Source organism: Dendropsophus ebraccatus, chromosome 7 (assembly GCF_027789765.1).
Source record: "Dendropsophus ebraccatus isolate aDenEbr1 chromosome 7, aDenEbr1.pat, whole genome shotgun sequence".
NCBI lineage: Eukaryota > Metazoa > Chordata > Amphibia > Anura > Hylidae > Dendropsophus > Dendropsophus ebraccatus.
In genome coordinates, this window is record NC_091460.1 from 148,846,861 (window position 1) to 148,871,245 (window position 24,385).

General features: G+C 47.3%; 1 protein-coding gene across 1 annotated transcript in view; it reads right to left on the reverse strand.

Annotated features, from left to right (window-relative positions):
* DCHS2 (dachsous cadherin-related 2) overlaps positions 1 to 23,253 on the reverse strand; it is a 272,583-nt gene extending 249,330 nt beyond the window's left edge. The window contains exon 1 of the mRNA XM_069976220.1: positions 20,752 to 23,253. Coding sequence (XP_069832321.1) covers positions 20,752 to 23,253 — 2,502 coding nt within the window. The remainder of the gene's footprint in view (positions 1 to 20,751) is intronic.
* Positions 23,254 to 24,385: the final 1,132 nt, after the last annotated feature.

Genomic DNA, 24,385 nt, shown 5'->3' on the forward strand with positions numbered 1-24,385 from the left:
AGGGGTCACACATAGTGATATAGAGGGGTCACACATAGTGATATAGAGGGGTCACACATAGTGATATAGAGAGGGGTCACATATAGTGATATAGAGGGGTCACACATAGTGATATAGAGAGAGGTCACACATAGTGATATAGAGAGGGGTCACACATAGTGATATAGAGAGAGGTCACACATAGTGATATAGAGAGGGGTCACACATAGTGATATAGAGAGAGGGGTCACACATAGTGATATAGAGGGGGGGGTCACACATAGTGATATAGAGGGGTCACACATAGTGATATAGAGAGGGGTCACACATAGTGATATAGAGGGGTCACACATAGTGATATAGAGGGGTCACACATAGTGATATAGAGAGGGGTCACATATAGTGATATAGAGGGGTCACACATAGTGATATAGAGAGAGGTCACACATAGTGATATAGAGAGGGGTCACACATAGTGATATAGAGAGAGAGGTCACACATAGTGATATAGAGGGGGGGGTCACACATAGTGATATAGAGGGGTCACACATAGTGATATAGAGGGGTCACACATAGTGATATAGAGGGGTCACACATAGTGATATAGAGAGGGGTCACACATAGTGATATAGAGAGGGGGTCACACATAGTGATATAGAGAGGGGTCACACATAGTGATATAGAGAGGTCACACATATTGATATAGAGGGGTCACACATAGTGATATAGAGAGGGGTCACACATAGTGATATAGAGAGGGGTCACATATAGTGATATAGAGAGGGGTCACACATAGTGATATAGAGAGGGGTCACACATAGTGATATAGAGAGGGGGGTCACACATAGTGATATAGAGAGGTCACACATATTGATATAGAGGGGTCACACATAGTGATATAGAGGGGTCACACATAGTGATATACAGGGGTCACACATAGTGATATAGAGAGAGGTCACACATAGTGATATAGAGAGGTCACACATAGTGATATAGAGAGAGGTCACACATAGTGATATAGAGAGGGGGGTCACACATAGTGATATAGAGAGGTCACACATAGTGATATAGAGAGGTCACTGTGGGTGCGGGGGCACGCCATAACACACTGAAGAAAAACACTGCACTGAGGACAGAGGTTACAGCTACATTACTTATGTCTCCTCCTTCTCCTCTATATTACACAGGATATCTCCATATTACACTGCTGCTCATATACAGTCATCCAGCATCCAGGAAGAGACCAGCACAGATCTCCCCCCGCAGAATGGACTCTTCCAGCTCAGAAACAAACTGCCAGTGACCGACCACATCTCCCCGACCACCCTTATGTAATAGGGCCAGTGTCCTATTACTGATATATTCCCCGACCACCCTTATGTAATAGGGCCAGTGTCCTATTACTGATATATTCCCCGACCACCCTTATGTAATAGGGCCAGTGTCCTATTACTGATATATTCCCCGACCACCCTTATGTAATAGGGCCAGTGTCCTATTACTGATATATCCCCCCGACCACCCTTATGTATAGGGTCAGTGTCCTATTACTGATATATATCCCCGACCACCCTTATGTAATAGGGCCAGTGTCCTATTACTTATATATATATACCCGACCACCCTTATATAATAGGGCCAGTGTCCTATTACAGATATATTACCGACCACCCTTATATAATAGGGCCAGTGTCCTATTACTGATATATTCCCCGACCACCCTTATGTAATAGGGCCAGTGTCCTATTACTGATATATTCCCCGACCACCCTTATGTAATAGGGCCAGTGTCCTATTACTGATATATTCCCCGACCACCCTTATGTAATAGGGCCAGTGTCCTATTACTGATATATCCCCCGACCACCCTTATGTAATAGGGCCAGTGTCCTATTACTGATATATTCCCCGACCACCCTTATGTAATAGGGCCAGTGTCCTATTACTGATATATTCCCCGACCACCCTTATGTAATAGGGCCAGTGTCCTATTACGGATATATTCCCCGACCACCCTTATGTAATAGGGCCAGTGTCCTATTACTGATATATTCCCCGACCACCCTTATGTAATAGGGCCAGTGTCCTATTACTGATATATCCCCCGACCACCCTTATGTAATAGGGCCAGTGTCCTATTACTGATATATATTCCCCGACCACCCTTATGTAATAGGGCCAGTGTCCTATTACTGATATATTCCCCGACCACCCTTATGTAATAGGGCCAGTGTCCTATTACTGATATATTCCCCGACCACCCTTATGTAATAGGGCCAGTGTCCTATTACTGATATATTCCCCGACCACCCTTATGTAATAGGGCCAGTGTCCTATTACTGATATATCCCCCGACCACCCTTATGTAATAGGGCCAGTGTCCTATTACTGATATATATTCCCCGACCACCCTTATGTAATAGGGCCAGTGTCCTATTACTGATATATCCCCCGACCACCCTTATATAATAGGGCCAGTGTCCTATTACTGATATATTGCCCGGCCACCCTTATGTAATAGGGCCAGTGTCCTATTACTGATATATTCCCGACCACCCTTATGTAATAGGGCCAGTGTCCTATTACTGATATATTCCCCGACCACCCTTATGTAATAGGGCCAGTGTCCTATTACTGATATATCCCCCCACCACCCTTATGTAATAGGGCCAGTGTCCTATTACTGATATATCCCCCGACCACCCTTATGTAATAGGGCCAGTGTCCTATTACTGATATATTCCCCGACCACCCTTATGTAATAGGGCCAGTGTCCTATTACTGATATATCCCCCGACCACCCTTATGTAATAGGGCCAGTGTCCTATTACTGATATATTCCCCGACCACCCTTATGTAATAGGGCCAGTGTCCTATTACTGATATATTCCCCGACCACCCTTATGTAATAGGGCCAGTGTCCTATTGCTGATATATTCCCCAACCACCCTTATGTAATAGGGCCAGTGTCCTATTACTGATATATTCCCCGACCACCCTTATGTAATAGGGCCAGTGTCCTATTACTGATATATCTCCCGACCACCCTTATGTAATAGGGCCAGTGTCCTATTACTGATATATTCCCGACCACCCTTATGTAATAGGGCCAGTGTCCTATTACTGATATATATCCCCGACCACCCTTATGTAATAGGACCAGTGTCCTATTACTGATATATCCCCCGACCACCCTTATATAATAGGGCCAGTGTCCTATTACTGATATATTCCCCGACCACCCTTATGTAATAGGGCCAGTGTCCTATTACTGATATATTCCCCGACCACCCTTATGTAATAGGGCCAGTGTCCTATTACTGATATATTCCCGACCACCCTTATATAATAGAGCCAGTGTCCTATTACTGATATATTCCCCGACCACCCTTATGTAATAGGGCCAGTGTCCTATTACTGATATATATCCCCGACCACCCTTATGTAATAGGACCAGTGTCCTATTACTGATATATATCCCCGACCACCCTTATGTAATAGGGCCAGTGTCCTATTACTGATATATTCCCCGACCACCCTTATGTAATAGGGCCAGTGTCCTATTACAATGTTGCTCATAATTAGGGTTGAGCGAACCGAACCGTAACGAACCAGATTCGTTACGAACTTTGCAAAAAGTTCAGTTCGTCACCAAACCGAACTTTGAGAAAGTTCGTAATGAATCTGGAATATTAGATAAGCGTACGCATATCTCCTGATAGTCTAATATTCAATCCCATTAAAGTCTATGGGAACAAGTATTCGATTATTAAAAAACATCTATTCGACCACTTGGAGGTTACTAAGTCCACAATGACACCTCAGGGAATGATGCCAACACCTCTGGATGCAACTAGGAAAGCAGAGGAAGCATCTGACACCACAAAATCGCAGGTAATAAAGTCACAAGTCGATGTTATACAGGTGAATTACCTGGTTATTAAAGGGTGTATGAATATTATATAGGTCCAGCTGGTCGGCTGTATTATGTGGCAGGTAGCACTTGGTAAACAGAGTGCCTTATTGTAGCACAGCCGCCTGCTTGTACCACCCTGTGTATTTATGTATGACGTAGCAGCACGTAGCACTGGATGAACACACAGACTCTACTACTCTTTTTTTTTAGATCTAGCAGTCTAGTAGGTATCAGCAGCACAAAGCACTTGGTCAGCAGAGTGCTTGCACTACCATTTCTAGATTTGCTACTACATATTTAAATGGAAACACCCAGTAGCCTTGTTTGCTGTCACTTAATGGAAACACCCAGTAACCTTGTTTGCTGTCACTTAATGGAAACACCCAGTAGCCTTGTTTGCTGTCACTTAATGGAAACACCCAGTAACCTTGTTTGCTGTCAATGAATGGAAAAACCAGTTCTCTTGTTTGCTGTTACTGAATGCAAACACCCAGTAACCTAGTTTGCTGTCACTGTCACTCGCTCATCACTAGGTGTGAACTTAGCTGAAATGTCCCTCTTTGACCATGCAGAAAGTTGTGAGGTATGACGTCATATTACTCACCGTGACGTATCTCTCTTCGAAGCTCGGTCAGGATATCAGGGCTTTTTCATTTTAAATCCGACCATTTTTGCTGGATTTGCCCTCTGGTCTTCTGGACATGTAGCTGTCTCCGAAGGGCACGCAGAACTTTCCGTATAATGTGTACCTTATGTTGGTTAGGGGTTTTCACACATCCCTGTCTTAAATCATAGTCCCTGTCATCAAAGAACTGGAGCACGATCTTTAATTGGGGCCTGGTGAATGGAGCAGCTCTCTCTGCCATGTTTCCTGTCTTCTGCTCTGCACACTGCAATGGTCGCATGAATGTCATGTATGCGTCGCACGAACTTCATACGCATCGCTAGACGTACACATATCGTACATATATACGCACGCGTAACTAACTGTTATTAGCTGGTTTATACTGCGATTTTGTGGTGTCAGATGCTTCCTCTGCTTTCCTAGTTGCATCCAGAGGTGTTGGCATCATCTCCTGAGGTGTCATTGTGGACTTGGAGACCTCCAAGTGGTCGAATACATGTTTTTCAATAATCGAATACTTGTTCCCATAGACTTTAATGGGATCGAATATTCGAATATCAGGAGATATGCATACGCTTATCGAATATTCGAATATCAGGAGATATGCGTACGCTTATCGAATATTCAAATATTTCACTTAGCAAGGTTCGTGTTAGGACTCGGCCGGGCGTTCGGCTCGGCGTCCATAGCAGCCATATGTTTTTCACTAACTCTGCTCTGCTGTTCTGTGTTGTAGCAGAGGCCGGGGTTTCACTCCCCTGGCTGATCAGCTTAGGTGTTGTGTGTGTTCACTAATTATTGACTGACAGCTGACTCACCAGTTAGATGTCTGTATCTGGGCAGGACCAATCAGGTCTGGGGCTGGGACTCCAGGCTCCATAAGTATCAGCCCTGAGCTCTCATTCCTCGCCTGCGATAGTACCTGGTTCACCCTAGAGTTACTTGACCTAGCCTTTAGTCTGTATTTGATTCCTGGTTACCTGACTTCTGCTATTAACCCTTTGACTACCCCTTTGGACACGATTTTGTACTGTGCTGCCCGTTTGGTATTTGACTTGGACTTCTGACTTCTCCTTATTGTGTTTTGTCTGTCTTGTATTGTTCTGTGTTTCACTCAGCCAGCCTAGGGACGGCCGTCCAGTTGTCCAATTGCTATTTTAGAGCATCTGAGGCAAGAAGGTAGGGACAGCGGGGTGGGTGCCAGCTTCAGGGCTCACCTGTCCTTGTGTCTCCCTGTCCCAATCCTAACAGTTCGTTTTAGGTTCGGTTCGTACGAATCCGAACTTCACGAAAGTTCGCCGAATCGAACCGAACCGAACTTTTCAAAAGTTCGCTCATCCCTACTTATAATATATACTGATGAGCAAAACTTATAAAATTTGTATCAAAACTCAATTTAAAATTGTTCTAAGATTTCTTTTAAAGCTTGAGTCGGAGTCGGTACATTTTCTCGACTCCTGCCAAAACTAGTTCCGACTCCACAGCCCTGGAGGAAGGTAACAGACAGACCCTCATCCTCAGCGCCCCGGTCCACTAGGGGGCTCTCAGCAGGTTCACCTAGATGTATTGTTATCAGCCACACGTATCTTGTTTAAACAGAAGGTAAAAGCTGAAGATCAGGCGTTTGTCGGCTCATTGACTAATCGCTGGCTCTTTTACACAGACAGATTAATACCAGTAGTAGTACCGTCTCTGTAGCTGGTTGTGGCTCCTTTCTGTCTCCTCCTCTCCCTCTTCCTTCTCTGTATACTTCTATGGGCAGGGACAGCAGGAAAGTAGTCGGATCAGTGCACAAAGTGGCTTTTTTGTCTGATAAGATTTATTAGAAAATTTCTTACATTTGCTTTTGCTATTGATTTAAGTTACAGGTAAAGACTAGTGATGAGCGAACATGCTGGTCCGAGCTTGGTACTCCTTCGAGTATTAGGGTACTCTATGGTACTTGTTACTCGGACGAGCATCTCGCGATTTCCGAAAAAATCTCATCATCCGTTTCCTGTAAGTTTGGGCGCTATTTCGCAGCCAATAAACATGCAGGAGACTCTTTGGTACATCTTGCGATGACGTGGGACCCATACATGTCGATAGCAGCGATTGGTTGGCCAGATCAGATGACCCTGCCATATAAAAAGTGCGGCTGGTAGTACTCACTTCAGACGTATGCAGGAAGAGATTAGGGACAGAGCTGCTGCTGGTCAGGGAGAACGTTAGGGAGGGAATTAGCCAGTTAGCTGTCAGCACCTAGGTTCGTGCCCACTATAAATCCCAGCCCCTGGCCTCACTTCAATTTTTTGGGTGGCTCACTTGCTTCCTCACTTACTTTTAATGGTTTTCTGTGAGCTCACTGCCATGCTATGTCTGGCCTAATTTCTGGGAGGCTCACTGGCTACCGCTTCTACCTTGGTCACTCTGTTCTCACCCCCATGCTGTGTCAGGCAAAATTTTGGGGTGGTTCATAAGCTACCTCTGTTTTTAAAGGGGTAGTGCGGCGGTAAAGAATTATTCACAGAATAACACACATTACAAAGTTATACAACAGTTATGCTCAGCCAATCGCGGCTGAGCATCGGATGACGCTGCAGAGGGCGGACGGCATTCGGGACAGTCGGAGCTGTTCGCCGTCCGTCCGAAGAAGACGTCACTGACTGAAGATCGGAGACGGGGGTCGGCAAGTGACAGGTATGTATAGCACACCACACTTCCGGGTACACGGGTGGGGGTGGTGGGACACGGGGAAGGGGGCCATTCACAGACATAACATACATTACAAAGTTGTATAACTTTGTAATGTGTGTTATTCTGTGAATAATTCTTTACCGCCACACTACTCCTTTAATGGTTCTCTGTGTCCTCACCGCCATGCTGTGTCAGGCAAAGTTTTTGGGTGGTTCATATGCCTACCTCTGTTTTAACCAGGCTGTTGCCCCGAATTTGGCATAATGGTGCGATTATGCAGCCTCAGAGGGATGCATACCTGCTGTTTCCTGTGCATTTCCGTGGTGTTTACATCATTTTCTGAGGTTGACAGGTTTTGACACAACCTTCCCTCTACCGAACTTGGGTCCCCTGCAAAAATGCTCGTTTCCCATTGACTTCAATGTGGTTCGTTACTCGAAACGAGCACTCGAGTATCGGGAAATATTTGTCTTGAGTAACGAGCACCCGAGCATTTTAGTACTCGCTTATCACTAGTAAAGACAATAACTATTTAAACTACCTAAAAGAGTGAAAAAGAGACCTGGTTTCTGCAAGGCGTTCATGACAGAAGGTTTCTCCGAGTCCCTTTCTCTATTATTGATAGGGTTTCCACCCACAAAAGATTCCGGAGATCGTCTGAAAGGATCAAATCCAACCACCCCAAACCCCTCCCCTCGCCATCCCCCACCCCTGCTGCGTCCCTTTCTGCAGCATCTCCTGAAGGAAGAGCCGTCTGAGCGGAAGAATATTTCATCTTTTTGCATCTAGAAGAAAAACGGAAAAGTCTATTCTCAACTCTGACATCAAAGTCCCGATGGGCGTCATGGAACGAAGAGAAATTCAGAAATAATTATTGTACATTTTTTTTTCTGCTCAACAGTAATCGAGATTGGAAATGGCCGATAAATACAGTTACATGTGATACAGAACATTTATATTTCATGTATTGTGTCACTATGACATCCTGGCTGATGGTATACCTCATGTATTGTGTCACTATGACATCCTGGCTGATGGTATACCTCATGTATTGTGTCACTATGACATCCTGGCTGATGGTATAACTCATGTATTGTGTCACAATGACATCCCGTCTGATGGTATACCTCATGTATTGTGTCACTATGACATCCCGCCTGATGGTATATCTCATGTATTGTGTCACTATGACATCCCGCCTGATGGTATACCTCATGTATTGTGTCACTATGACATCCTGGCTGATGGTATACCTCATGTATTGAGTCACTATGACATCCTGGCTGATGGTATACCCCATGTATTGTGTCACCATGACATTCTCCTAATGGTATACCCCATGTATTGTGTCACTATGACATCCCTCCTGATGGTATACCTCATGTATTGAGTCACTATGACATCCCTCCTGATGGTATACCTCATGTATTGTGTCACTATGACATCCTGGCTGATGGTATACCCCATGTATTGTGTCACTATGACATTCTCCTAATGGTATACCCCATGTATTGTGTCACTATGACATCCCTCCTGATGGTATACCTCATGTATTGTGTCACTATGACATCCCTCCTGATGGTATACCTCATGTATTGAGTCACTATGACATCCCGCCTGATCCGTCATTAGTTCTTGGCTATCATCTCTAATTTCCTGTTAGCCTCGACTACAAGCATCCGGCTGTTCTCAGAGCGATAATACCAGCGTTCCGCTCACCCATCCGTCCATCATATAACAGACTTCTTTGTCCATAACGCAACATTGTATCTAGTTCAGGTCTATTGATGAGTTATCAATAAGCTAGTGACCCCCCGATTCCGGCGGCAGTATATATACCATGTCATTAGATGTATCTTCCGGCTAGTGACCCCCCGATTCCTGCGGCAGTATATATACCATGTCATTAGATGTATCTTCCGGCTAGTGACCCCCAGGTTCCTGCGGCAGTATATATACCATGTCATTAGATGTATCTTCCGGCTAGTGACCCCCAGGTTCCTGCGGCAGTATATATACCATGTCATTAGATGTATCTTCCAGCTAGTGACCCCCCCGGTTCCTGCGGCAGTATATATACCATGTCATTAGATGTATCTTCCGGCTAGTGATCCCCCAGGTTCCTGCGGCAGTATATATACCATGTCATTAGATGTATCTTCCAGCTAGTGACCCCCCCGGTTCCTGCGGCAGCTTATATACCATGTCATTAGATGTATCTTCCAGCTAGTGACCCCACGGTTCCTGCGGCAGTATATATACCATGTCATTAGATGTATCTTCCAGCTAGTGACCCCCCGGTTCCTGCGGCAGTATATATACCATGTCATTAGATGTATCTTCCAGCTAGTGACCCCCCGGTTCCTGCGGCAGTATATATACCATGTCATTAGATGTATCTTCCAGCTAGTGACCCCCCGATTCCTGCGGCAGTATATATACCATGTCATTAGATGTATCTTCCGGCTAGTGACCCCCCGGTTCCTGCGGCAGTATATATACCATGTCATTAGATGTATCTTCCAGCTAGTGACCCCCCCGGTTCCTGCGGCAGTATATATACCATGTCATTAGATGTATCTTCCGGCTAGTGACCCCCCGGTTCCTGCGGCAGTATATATACCATGTCATTAGATGTATCTTCCGGCTAGTGACCCCCCGGTTCCGGCGGCAGTATATATACCATGTCATTAGATGTATCTTCCAGCTAGTGACCCCCCGGTTCCTGCGGCAGGTTATATACCATGTCATTAGATGTATCTTCCAGCTAGTGACCCCCCGGTTCCTGCGGCAGTATATATACCATGTCATTAGATGTATCTTCCAGCTAGTGACCCCCCCGGTTCCTGCGGCAGTATATATACCATGTCATTAGATGTATCTTCCGGCTAGTGACCCCCCGGTTCCTGCGGCAGTATATATACCATGTCATTAGATGTATCTTCCAGCTAGTGACCCCCCGGTTCCGGCGGCAGTATATATACCATGTCATTAGATGTATCTTCCAGCTAGTGACCCCCCGGTTCCTGCGGCAGGTTATATACCATGTCATTAGATGTATCTTCCAGCTAGTGACCCCCCGGTTCCTGCGGCAGTATATATACCATGTCATTAGATGTATCTTCCAGCTAGTGACCCCCAGGTTCCTGCGGCAGTATATATACCATGTCATTAGATGTATCTTCCAGCTAGTGACCCCCCCGGTTCCTGCGGCAGTATATATACCATGTCATTAGATGTATCTTCCAGCTAGTGACCCCAGGTTCCTGCGGCAGTATATATACCATGTCATTAGATGTATCTTCCAGCTAGTGACCCCCCGGTTCCTGCGGCAGTATATATACCATGTCATTAGATGTATCTTCCAGCTAGTGACCCCCAGGTTCCTGCGGCAGGTTATATACCATGTCATTAGATGTATCTTCCAGCTAGTGACCCCCCGGTTCCTGCGGCAGGTTATATACCATGTCATTAGATGTATCTTCCAGCTAGTGACCCCCCGATTCCTGCGGCAGTATATATACCATGTCATTAGATGTATCTTCCAGCTAGTGACCCCCCGGTTCCTGCGGCAGGTTATATACCATGTCATTAGATGTATCTTCCAGCTAGTGATCCCCCAGGGTCCTGCGGCAGTATATATACCATGTCATTAGATGTATCTTCCAGCTAATGACCCCCACCAGACTATCGGATTTTGAGGGCAGTGACTTTTTCTGGGTTTTTTTCTCTAATGAGGGTTATGTAAGGTGGATGCAGTGTCCCAGAACAGCCCTTCTTATGCTCACACTTTTATTATAACTGGTTCTGTTCTGGAAAGCTATGGTCCACTGCAAACTGCGTGTATTGTGTTACCCTTCTCAGTATTCAGGTCTGCCATTTCAGTCATTTATTGCATGTATATTCAGGTATCAGTGTCTAAAGGTATTATGTCGCCCCCCAGTGTTCAAGTATGGTACTTCTCATGTATATTTCTCTGTATGTGCCTAATGGTGTGATGATGCAATGGCTGGATGTCACATGACTGTGCCCTGCTTCCATGGTAACACCAATGGTCATCGAGCTTTTGGCTGGGGTTACCATGTGACTTCCTGTGCTACCTCAGTCTATCTCCTATCCCATAGGGGATAGGTTGTGTGTTTGTCCTCTCTCCCTGCTAAGAGAGAGAGGCCTGCGTGTGCTCTGCTGCTCCAGTCCACTGGCCGTGTTGTTGTCTCAAGTCTCAAGATTCTCATCTGGGTGTCGATTCTTCAGTCATTCTTCAGTTCCTCTCATCATCATCTTCTCTAATCATCAACAGCAAGTATTCATCTCAGTCTCATTCCACCCAGCATCTCATCCTCAGTATCACTACTACTCCCATCATTCAGCACGCTACTCTCACAGCCTATTGCAGCATCACCCATTACTCTGCCTTATTCCCGGTTGCATCCGGAGAGACTGTTGCTACTAGTTACCACCGTTACAATAAATATACAACTACCGTTGTTTCTGACCCTTGGCATTGGTGTGATAATTGGTGCCCTGACTAAGGACAACGAAGAATTGCATGCCCAGTATTCCCGCACGGTCAGGAGCCCGGTATCCAGCTGTATCACCCTCGTGCCTACACCGTGACCACATTATCCTACAGCTGCCCCGGTTCCTGCCTGTTAGCACCATCTATACTGCGGAGTGGCCCCTAGGGGCCAGGGCATCGCATGGAGCACACAGAATGTCTCAATCCTTACTTCTGCTAATGATTCGGAGTGCTGAGACGCTTGGTGGACGTACTGTAGCCACTCTATATGGTAGAACCACCCTCATGGTTACAGCTCACATAATGTGCCTTATCTACCGATCCCGGGGGGGGGGGGGTCTGCTGGCTCTGAACCTTTTCCAGCACTATGGGTTTGGGTGGTCTACCTCCTGCCCACACTGCCGGGGTTCTCCTCACACGGTTGCACCAGCCACTTGTGTACAATGGTCCAGCATCTCAGTAGTGTGTTGGCTACAGCTAGAATGCTGCTGGTCACTGACGTCCCCCTGACCATCCATACAAACATGTACAGTGCCCACAGTCTTATTAACATATCCCACCCTCGCCCCCCGCTGGGCACTCAAATTCCTGATCCCCTTAAATTCACTGGTTCCAACCCTAAAATACACCGTCCCAGCACCAAGGCTTCTTTCAGAGCTCCTATCCATCACCATGTACATGTGGCCCAGTGCTCCCACCCTCACCCTCCTCTCTTCTATCCTCCCCCACCTACCAGGACTGTGATACTTAGGAGAGCTCCTTCTCTGTACCATCTACTCTGGATGGCCATGCTGGACACTACTACACCTGCACACTTATTATTGGCATCTGGGGTCCTCCCTCTGTGTAACGTATGTCGGCAGCTCCACCCATATACATTACACACAGAGCAGAGGCCCGATCACATACTGCTGTCCTGTACAGATTGTAGGGAATGGTTCACATTACACGGGCTTCACTGAAGAATCTCGGGTTATGTGATCATGCAGATGCCGCCTCAGTCTTGTGCTGAGTGGACGTTCCCCCCGTTATAACTTATCACAGGACATCAGAAGACGTTAGTGACAAAGGATCCACGATTCTTCACGCTCGCTGCTCTCTGACATTACTGGGATTATAAACACAGTATCAGGTTAAGCGTGAGGCACTAGAGGACGAAGTGATAACCAAGCTGCACAACGGCCTCGTCAGAGAACGTCCATAACAAATCCCCCACTTATGGATCCCAAACCTACATCCCGAATACTCAATGGTCCTCCACAACTTTGCAGCATTGTACAGCGTAATATTACAGGCAGCATTGTACAACCTAATATTACAGGCAGCATTGTACAACCTAATATTACAGGCAGCATTGTACAACCTAATATTACAGGCAGAATTCTAGAGCATAATATTACAGGCAGCATTGTACAACAATATTACAGGCAGCATTGTACAACGTAATATTACAGGCAGCATTGTACAACAATATTACAGGCAGCATTCTAGAGCGTAATATTACAGGCAGCATTGTACAACATAATATTACAGGCAGCATTCTAGAGCCCAATATTACAGGCAGCATTCTATAGCCCGATATTACAGGCAGCATTCTAGAGCCCGATATTACAGGCAGCATTGTACAACATATTACAGGCAGCATTGTACAACATAATATTACAGGCAGCATTGTACAACATATTACAGGCAGCATTGTACAACATAATATTACAGGCAGCATTCTAGAGCCCAATATTACAGGCAGCATTCTATAGCCCGATATTACAGGCAGCATTCTAGAGCCTGATATTACAGGCAGCATTCTAGAGCCCAATATTACAGGCAGCATTCTAGATCATGATATTACAGGCAGCATTCTAGAGCCCGATATTACAGGCAGCATTCTAGATCATGATATTACAGGCAGCATTCTAGAGCCTGATATGTCAGGCAGCATTCTAGGCCTTATATTACAGGCAGCATTTGTTGATTTGTAATATGCAGTTTCTTCATCTTTTTATCCCTATTGTATTCCTGCAGGATATAAGCAGATGATACAAAGACCTTCTTCTTATATAGACGTACTACACAGGGACCTCAGACAGAAAGTCATATATACACATAATACACATCCACAAGCTAAGGGACCCGCACATCAGACAGGAAGTCATATATACAGGCCCTATCCACAAACTCAGACACCTGCACCTATCTCTATAACAGGTGTCCTGCCTGGTGAGGAGGCTGCCGGCCGCTGTACCCCAGCAGAGACTACACACCGAGGTGACTAGTGATACAGCTTAAGGGCCCTTTTACACGGAAAGATTATCTGACAGATTATCTGCCAAAGATTTGAAGCCAAAGCCAGGAAAGGACTATAAACAGAGAGCAAGTAATAAAAGAAAGCCTGAGATTTCTCCTCTTTTCAAATCCATTCCTGGTTTTGGCTTCAAATCTTTGGCAGATAATCTGTCAGATAATCTTTCAGTGTAAAAGGGCCCTAAGACTGGTGTCAGATTCCACCTTTCATTTTTCAAAGAATCTGTGAGGAAAGAGAAGTGGAATCTGATTGGTTGCCGGGGGCGACTGGGCCTGCTCTACTTTACACCAGTTTGATAAATCCCCCCTCTGTGTTTCCCAGTTTCCATCCTTTGAAAGATTTAAATTAATTAGCATTTTGAATATCAGAAGTCAGAACAGTAAGAACCACTAAGTGCCCCCTGCAGAGCCGGACAAAGGCTTCTTATTCAGAGCTCAGGTTCAGTTTGCTGCATGGGAGGACTGGTGTGTAACAGCGGCATGGGAGGACTGGTGTGTAACAGCGGCATGGGAGGACTGGTGTGTAACAGCGGCGTGGGAGGACTGGTGTGTAACAGCGGCGTGGGAGGACTGGTGTGTAACAGCGGCATGGGAGGACTGGTGTGTAACAGCGGCATGGGAGGGTAACAGCGGCGTGGGAGGACTGGTGTGTAACAGCGGCATGGGAGGACTGGTGTGTAACAGCGGCATGGGAGGGTAACAGCGGCATGGGAGGACTGGTGTGTAACAGCGGCGTGGGAGGACTGGTGTGTAACAGCGGCATGGGAGGACTGGTGTGTAACAGCGGCGTGGGAGGACTGGTGTGTAACAGCGGCGTGGGAGGACTGGTGTGTAACAGCGGCGTGGGAGGACTGGTGTGTAACAGCGGCGTGGGAGGACTGGTGTGTAACAGCGGCATGGGAGGACTGGTGTGTAACAGCGGCGTGGGAGGACTGGTGTGTAACAGCGGCGTGGGAGGACTGGTGTGTCACAGCGGCGTGGGAGGACTGGTGTGTAACAGCGGCGTGGGAGGACTGGTGTGTAACAGCGGCGTGGGAGGACTGGTGTGTAACAGCGGCGTGGGAGGACTGGTGTGTAACAGCGGCGTGGGAGGACTGGTGTGTAACAGCGGCGTGGGAGGACTGGTGTGTAACAGCGGCGTGGGAGGACTGGTGTGTAACAGCGGCGTGGGAGGACTGGTGTGTAACAGCGGCGTGGGAGGACTGGTGTGTAACAGCGGCGTGGGAGGACTGGTGTGTAACAGCGGCGTGGGAGGACTGGTGTGTAACAGCGGCATGGGAGGACTGGTGTGTCACAGCGGCATGGGAGGACTGGTGTGTAACAGCGGCATGGGAGGACTGGTGTGTAACAGCGGCATGGGAGGACTGGTGTGTCACAGCGGCATGGGAGGACTGGTGTGTAACAGCGGTTACTCGGTAAGGCCGGGACTACTGTCAGGAAGCAGTGACCATTCTGAGTCTCATCGCCAGTGCGCCCACCGGCAGGCAAGACTGTGGCCAGAAGAGACAATGCTAATGCAATCTCATCTATGGAGCCGGAAATAATAACAGGACAGGAAGACCTTGAGCTTTAAAAGGTGGTCGCGGCTCTAATGACACCTGCTATATAACATGAACCCGTCAGAGACCAGTTACTTATCCCAATCACTGTTAGAGTTAATAATAATGACTAATATAATAATAATAATAATAATAATAATAATAATAATAATAATAAAATGTGGTGTCCTACCATGGGTGTTATAGTTATTTACAACCTTCGTACTTATTGTACTGTTGTGGTGATGAAAGTAGTACTAAAGTTTGCCACTAGGTGTCACTGTATTGTATATGATTATTTGGAAGGATTATGTGGAAGGATGTTAAGGGTTATTCTTTCTCTATGTGTCACCTGGATCTCTTCACCCACTCAAAGCGCACGTTAGTTACACTAGAGGAAGTGAGTCCCGTGGGAGACAGGAAGAGTAGGTCAGTCTTAACTAGAACCCCCTATGGGAAGGACGCAAGACAGTAGACCTCTAACAACTTTCCTACAAGTAACGCTACAAAGCATTATGCAGTGTTAAACCCCTCTTAGGAGAGGACAAGCCAGAGACAACCTCAACCCACCACATGGACAAGGAGAAGTCACAGTGCAGGACAGTATCCACGAAAGCTAAACAGCCTGGAACTGATCCGGATAGAGCAAAGTTGCAGTAAGTCTATGACCTCTATCTGGCAGTGTGGGTGTCAGCAGGGAACCCTCAGCATTCCGCTCATCCCAGGTTACAAGGTCTGGGGCCTGTGTCACCCATTAGGAAGGTTCAGCCGAGTCTAGTGAGCAAAGGTGGTGTGAAGACTAATTTAAAGTGAATACACAGGCAAAAGTGTTCTTATTCTTCTAAGTATTCTTCTACCTCATCCTCCAACATCCCGGCAGAGCACAGTGCTACTTGGGTTGAGACTCTCATGGTATCCTCATCTTTACTACTGTTTCTTCGTACTACTCAGCATTACTCAGTCAACACGACTGTATCCTACATTGCACTTCTACTACAGATCAGGTTGCTGTATTGTCAAGTATTTATTTGGCACAATTGTCAAGTATATTATCAAGTGCTTTATCCAGAGAAACCTCATACTGTTGATTCTGTATGACCTGCTGCACATTTGAAATGAGTAAACGGGCTTATCTATATCTAAGAGACTCTGATTTATGGCAATCCACCAGCACACACCGCAGCCTTGGGACACTTCCCGTTTCTGTGGGTGGGCGCTCTGGCCATATGTGATCACTCCAACCCAAGGGACCCTGTAGTAACCCGGCAGGACAATGAACACGAGTTCACACTGTATCTCGGCCAAACACCTCCAGCGTGGAGTCACACCTAACCACCTAGTAAGTGACCGGCCGCTCCTCTGATATAACATCACACCGGGGGCTCACCACAAATATAATAATAGCATATATAATAATAATGACATATAATAATGTAATAATAATGTAATAATAACAACACAAAGGAACAAACATTAATAGCAGAAAACCTGTAAGATGAAAGGCGTTACTGACGGCCATAAAAGCCAAATCTGGAGCGGCTCATACAAAGATTTCTGCAATTAGGAGTCAGAAGACGTCCGGCTGCTTCATCTCTAACACTTTGCCATCTGCCGCAGAACTGAACAGAAGGTCAAAGCTCGGAGGAGAGAAGAAGCCGCTGTTCCCTCACATGGTGACATCTCACATGTCTTATCGTTTTACCGTCTTGATTGGGAACTCGGGATAAAGGAGAATTGTTTAAAACCTTCAGTGAATAGAAATCATGTGGTGTCAAAAGTTATAGAAAGCCGGACGTATGGTATAGCAGGCAGGTGTTACAGGTATAAGGTATAGAAAGCCGGACGTATGGTATAGCAGGCAGGTGGTGTTATAGGTACAGTATAAGGTATAGAAAGCCGGACGTATGGTATAGCAGGCAGGTGGTGTTATAGGTATAAGGTATAGAAAGCCGGACGTATGGTATAGCAGGCAGGTGTTATAGGTACAGTATAAGGTATAGAAAGCCGGACGTATGGTATAGCAGGCAGGTGTTATAGGTATAAGGTATAGAAAGCCGGACGTATGGTATAGCAGGCAGGTGGTGTTATAGGTATAAGGTATAGAAAGCCGGACGTATGGTATAGCAGGCAGGTGGCGTTATAGGTATAAGGTATAGAAAGCCGGACGTATGGTATAGCAGGCAGGTGTTATAGGTACAGTATAAGGTATAGAAAGCCGGACGTATGGTATAGCAGGCAGGTGTTATAGGTATAAGGTATAGAAAGCCGGACGTATGGTATAGCAGGCAGGTGGCGTTATAGGTATAAGGTATAGAAAGCCGGACGTATGGTATAGCAGGCAGGTGGTGTTATAGGTATAAGGTATAGAAAGCCGGACGTATGGTATAGCAGGCAGGTGGTGTTATAGGTATAAGGTATAGAAAGCCGGACGTATGGTATAGCAGGCAGGTGGCGTTATAGGTATAAGGTATAGAAAGCCGGACATATAGCAGGCAGGTGGTGTTATAGGTCATTTTGGAGGAGGTTGGGTACGTCTGAAGACTGAGCAGTGGTTGGAGAGCGGGGCTGCATCACACATATACTATAGCATGCACATACACCATACCACATATACCATAGCACATACACCATAGCACATACACCATAGCACATATACCATAGCACATATACCATAGCACATATACCCTACCACATACACCATACCACATATACCATAGCACATATACCATAGCACATATACCCTACCACATATACCATAGCACATATACCCTAGCACATATACCATACCACATATACCATAGCACATATACCATAGCACATATACCATACCACATATACCATACCACATATACCATACCACATATACCATACCACATATACCATAGCACATATACCATAGCACATATACCATAGCACATATACCATAGCACATACACCATAGCACATACACCATAGCACATATACCATAGCACATATACCATATGTAGACATGTCACTGGAGATGTGTTCGAGGGGATGTACATCTCACCTAGGCTGATGCATAGTGTGAGATGGTAAGTCCAGGATGGATCTGTTGCTCGGCAGTGTTATGCTGCTGAGTTGTTATTTATTTTTACCGGGCCTGGATTTACATGGAATGGCAGGTAGGTTTTGGTAGTGGGATCTGCCATTCCCTCCCCCGATCCAGTTTGGGTCTTGTGATCAGGTGCGATTTGATGAGCCTGGAAAAGGTAAAAGCTCTGCAGAGCTGCAGGTGGTCGCCCTCAGCCAGGAGTGAACAGCCTGTGTGTTTGGTGGGAGCTGTGAATACAGCCGCTGCTGGAGCAAATATACACCCTGCAGTATCCAGGTGAGAGACGCCGTGTTATAGTGTCAGATAGGTGAGAAGACCTGTTAGGAAGCGCCCAGACGGGCAAGACCTTTTTGTTTTCGTTCTTAAAAGCGCGGTGTTGCTGAGTTTCTGTTTGCTGGACTGTTTATGCTGCAAATAAACGCCAAGCTCCTGTTTTATAAAGCAAAGTCTGTTGTGAACTGTGTCCAAACACACCATCCCCTGGGAAGATCCCTACACATAGCACATACACCATAGCACATACACCATACCAATATATATGTATATCGGCCTCTGTATTTCGGCCTCTGTATTTCGGCCTCTGTATTTCGGCCTCTGTATTTCGGCCTCTGTATTTCGGCCTCTGTATTTCGGCCTCTGTGTTTCGGCCTTTGTATATCGGCCTCTGTATTTCGGCCTCTGTGTTTCGGCCTTTGTATATCGGCCTTTGTATATCTGCCTCTGTGTATCTGTCTCTGTATATCTGCCTCTGTGTTTTGGCCTCTGTGTATCTGTCTCTGTATCTCTGCCTCTGTGTATCTGTCTCTGTATATCGGCCTCTGGATTGTGGTGGAAGGTTTTGGACGACTGCAGAGCTGATAACACAAAGTGACGAGAGCCAGGGGTGGATTCACACCAGGCAGACTGTGCTGCAGATATTTCTGTCTCTTTCATCAATTACAGCAATCCATGCACAAATAAAACCCCAAACTAGCTGAGACCCCCTTACCCGGGCCGATCTGTCCAATCAGGTAGGTATCCCCCCATGTCAAAGGGACAGGGATCAGCCTGTCGGAAAATTCTTACTGATTGGCTGATCCCTCAAATCTGCTATGTCAAAAAACAATCCTCTCTCGGGTGCCTGTGATGGCGGCTAATAAAGGAGAAGTCCAGCGAAAGGCAAAAGTGCCAGCAGGGGATGGGGGGAAACCTAATAAAGAAAGTATACTTACCCCCAGGGAGGGAGAGAGTGGGATATAGCCTCCTCAGCCAATCAGTGACTGCAGCAGTGTCCCGCCCCCATCACTGATTGGCTGAGTGCACCATCCATCAGCTGGGTCATGGCATTCCTGAGGGGATACAGGTAGCATGGCAGCAGGGGTCCGGGACATGGCACTGCAGGGGCACAGGGTACGGTAAATATACTTTCCTTATTATGTCCCCCCCCCCCCCCCCCCCCCCCCCCCCCCACTACCAGAACTGAAATTTTATTTTCCATTGGATTTCTCCTTTAAAGCAACAGGCGCACAATCTAGCAATTGTTTATTCGAGGCTCGTAGCCGCACAATCATTGAGGCGGCGTAAACAAATGCCGATCTAGGATATTGGGGGTCTGTTACAGAGCGGCTCGGACCACGTGTACCCCCTCACAGAGACAGATCATAAATCAATGAATAAGAACGTTGTACTGAAGCTTTTCCCCACATTTCTTTATAGATATAAACAATCAGTTTCCATAAATTCAGAATGGCAATGGATTCAGAACACAGTGACTAGGACTTTGTTTCAGTACACTATATGCTTAAGAGTCAAGTGGGTGGAGTTATTTATCGGTTTGCAGTCTTTCCTGTGTGAGCGTGCAGGTAGGACCGCCCACTGGACTAACCAGTCCACAGGGAGTAGGAATTAACTAGATGGCAATTTGCTGGGCGTCTCCTGCTCTATAACCCGACATAAGAAAATAAATAACTGCAATAATTTATGACTTATTGTCGGGGGCCCAGGGGGCGGTCTGACTGCTAGAGAAGCGCTGGACCGCTAAAATGCATGACGTTCAACAATAAAACCAGTGAGAGCTGAGAGGTTATCTATGGAGGACACATATGGAACAGTATGCTATATAATGTTATGTATCTTCTCTCTTACCTGGAGGAAGCAGTGTCCTACTGCGGAATGCTCCGGCACGGTTACATTGTAGAACTGGTGCAAGAACACTGGTTCATTGTCGTTGACATCCTCAACCATTATAGTGACCGGACAAGTGGCAGACAAGGGAGGAACTCCATGGTCAGTGGCTAAAACAATAAAGCTGAATGTGGTCTCTGCCTCAAAGTCCAGTGTTGTGGTAATAGTGAGGACCCCGGTGTGCGGGTCTACCATGAAGGCGGAGGAGAGAGCACCGTCCTGGAGAGTGTAGGTGATCCAAGAATTGGGGCCATCATCATCCAAGTCGTAGGCACTAAGGGTGAGCAGGGCAGTCCCGGCAGGTGCGGCCTCCGAGACAGCGGCTTGGTATCCTTCTGGGTGAGAAAAAACTGGGGTCTCATCGTTTAAATCAGTGACGGCAATGAGAAGTGTTTTAAGAGTGTGTAAAGGAGGAGAGCCGGAATCCTTAGCAAGCAATCTCAGCTCATATAAATCCTTCTGCTCACGATCCAGAGGAGCCTCAACACATAAGAAGTATATCTGAGCGGCCGCAGGTCGGAGAGAAAAGAAGCCATCGGAGCCCTCCAAGGTCAGGAGCACCTGCTGGGCTGCCTCGCCATTGCCCACTGTTTGTGGTTCCTCCATTACGTCCCTGTATTGTTGTCTTTGCTCCTTATTACTGTTAGATGTATTCAATAGTCTTATTATCCCGTCATTGTCTTCTCTTGTTTCCCCATCCACCTGCCCCCCTCCATCCTGACCGTCACTATCCTCCAAGAGAACGTGCTGAGGCTCCAAGTCCGGGTCAGATACAGAAATCCTTGCAAGATACTCGCCAACCCTTGCTCCCTCCGATATCTCCGGCCGGCCGCTGTCCGTGAGTAGTGTGAGTTCTATTTGCGGTTTGTTATCATTAACATCAAGAATCTTTATGAGAACGAGGACACTGGTCACTTCAGGTTGGGTTCCTCCATCTTTAGCGAGCACCACGAGCGGATGAAGAGCTCTTTGCTCTCTGTCCAAGGGTCGATTTACTGACACTACTCCACTGGTTTCTTCAACAAAAAAGTAACCTTCATCAGAGCGCAGGGTGTACGTCACCTGCCCATTGCTGCCTAGATCGGGGTCCGTTGCATGGACCGTACACACTGGTGTACCTACTGGGGCATTTTCCCATACCCATCCTTTATATTCAGACTGGTCAAAGGTCGGGGGGTTGTCATTTGCATCTAACACTGTGATGTCTATTAAAAGTCTCCCAGTTCTCCGTGGATATCCGCCATCAAAAGCTTCAACTTCCAGCTGATACCTGTCAGACTCCTCCCTATCTAACCAGTGTACTAACACCAGATCCAAGGGGGGGAAGTTAGAATATGTAGAAGAAGAGGTCCCCTCTAAGTGCAGTGTTTGCTGTGAGCCTGATCTGTCACTATCATCCCCTGTATACCAGTAAAATAGACGACCCCCAGGACGGCCATCAGGTACCCGGACATCAGGTACGCGGCTATCAGTTACATGGCCATCAGGTACGTGGCCATCAGGTACACGGCCATCAGGTACCCGGCCATCAGGTACGCGGCTATCAGTTACATGGCCATCAGGTACACGGCCCCCTAATGTAAAGTCTTGCTGCCCCCCAGGTGTATGGGCTCCATAGGACAAGCCTTCTGCATAGCCGTGCCCACCATCCTTAGGTTCTTGTCCTGTACTTGGTTTCTCACTGCGTTCTATCTTCTTAAATTCCCTGAGAGACTTTGCTTCCCTGTGTTCTGCTTCTAACCCCCCACTAGTCACATTTATAAAGTCTGAGGGATCTACCTTTCCATCATGGTGTATAGGGTCCTGACCAAGCCTGACATGTTTCGGCTGCTCCTGGACAGTCGGACTATTAACCCTCTCATTAACCCTTACATTCTTTCCTGCCTGATCCCAAACTGCGGAATCTTTCTCAGCATCCCCAGCAGCTTTGCTTTCTCCATACCTGAGGATGAAGGCGCTCCCTTGGCTGCCCCGTACCAGAGAGTAACCCTGCAGCCCATAGTGGCCAGTGTCTGGGTCTCTGGCTGCAGGTAACCTGAAGGTGGTGCCCGGTGGGGTCAGCTCAGATATCTGCAGTCTCACTGATTCCACAGGGAAGGTGGGGGAGTGATCATTAACATCTTGCACCTTGATCTCTACCTGGACAACATCTCCCAGCAAGGTGGCGGCCACAAAGCTGTAACGTTGTCTCCTCTCCCTGTCCAGAATCCGTAATGTCCTCACAATGCCAGTCTCTGTGTCGATATAAAAGTCCCTGAGCACAGGGGACTCTCCATCCTCCTCGGATAGGAAAAAGCCTTCCCCTGGGCTCCCTTCTGGCAGTCCAGCACGGATATCCCCCACTAAGGTTCCGGGTGGTAGTCCTTCATCCACTGCCAGGCTGAGATTGTAGACCTGAGCCCTGCAGCCAGTGCCCATCCAGAGCAGCAGCAGCAGAGACAATGCCTGGCAGCGGCTGCCCATCACCAGAGCCCTGCAGCCAGTGCCCATCCAGAGCGGCAGCAGCAGAGACAATGCCTGGCAGCGGCTGCCCATCACCGGAGCCCTGCAGCCAGTGCCCATCCAGAGCGGCAGCAGCAGAGACAATGCCTGGCAGCGGCTGCCCATCACCTGGGCACCTCTGCACCTTCTCCCTGGCTTCCTCTCAGTTCACAAGGCTCAGTCTGTCAGTGCCATGCAGATGCATCGATGTCTCCTGTGGCAGTCAGTAGGAGGTAACATCCAGGCATGAAGCATCAGACTATCCTCTCCTATGTCTGCAGCGCATGTTCTTAGGTCCAGATGACCTGGCAGACGGTTAGATTAATGCTGAGATCCTGAAGACGAGCTCCCTCCTCCCTGGAAGAACTGCAGGATCCTGTCTCCTGTGCAATGAGGAGAAGAAGAAAAAACTCCAATCTTTCCATTCACATCTGTTTTTCTTCTGCCGGATCTCTGTCCTCTCCCATAGAATCAGGTGCATGCTGCGGGTTATGGCATGCTGATACGGGCGATAGGAAAGCCATAGAATCCTCTGGAGCCAAGATAAGAGAGGGGAAACAAGCAGGAAAAGTTGATGGGAATAACAAGTGTGTGTGAGCGTGTGTGAGTGTGTGTGAGCGTGTCAGCAGCAGCCTGGTCCCTGCAGTGCTACCTCCTCCTCCCAGCACAGACAATGTAGTAGTGTGACTCTCTGCCTGTCTACAGCTCTGCTGCTCCGCATCATGTGATCCCAGGCAAGGGCAAAGCCTTCTGCTAGAGCACTGCAGCATCTGCTCTCACTCACAGCTCCATCCCGAGGGCACCCCCTGCACTATACAGAAACAATGGAGCACAGACACTGCTCCATCCCGTGGGCACCCCCTGCACTATACAGAAACAATGGAGCACAGACACTGCTCCATCCCGGGGGCACCCCCTGCACTATACAGAAACAATGGAGCACAGACACTGCTCCAGCCCGGGGGCACCCCCTGCACTATACAGAAACAATGGAGCACAGACACTGCTCCAGCCCGGCAGCACCCCCTGCACTATACAGAAACAATGGAGCACAGACACTGCTCCATCCCGGCGGCACCCCCTGCACTATACAGAAACAATGGAGCACAGACAC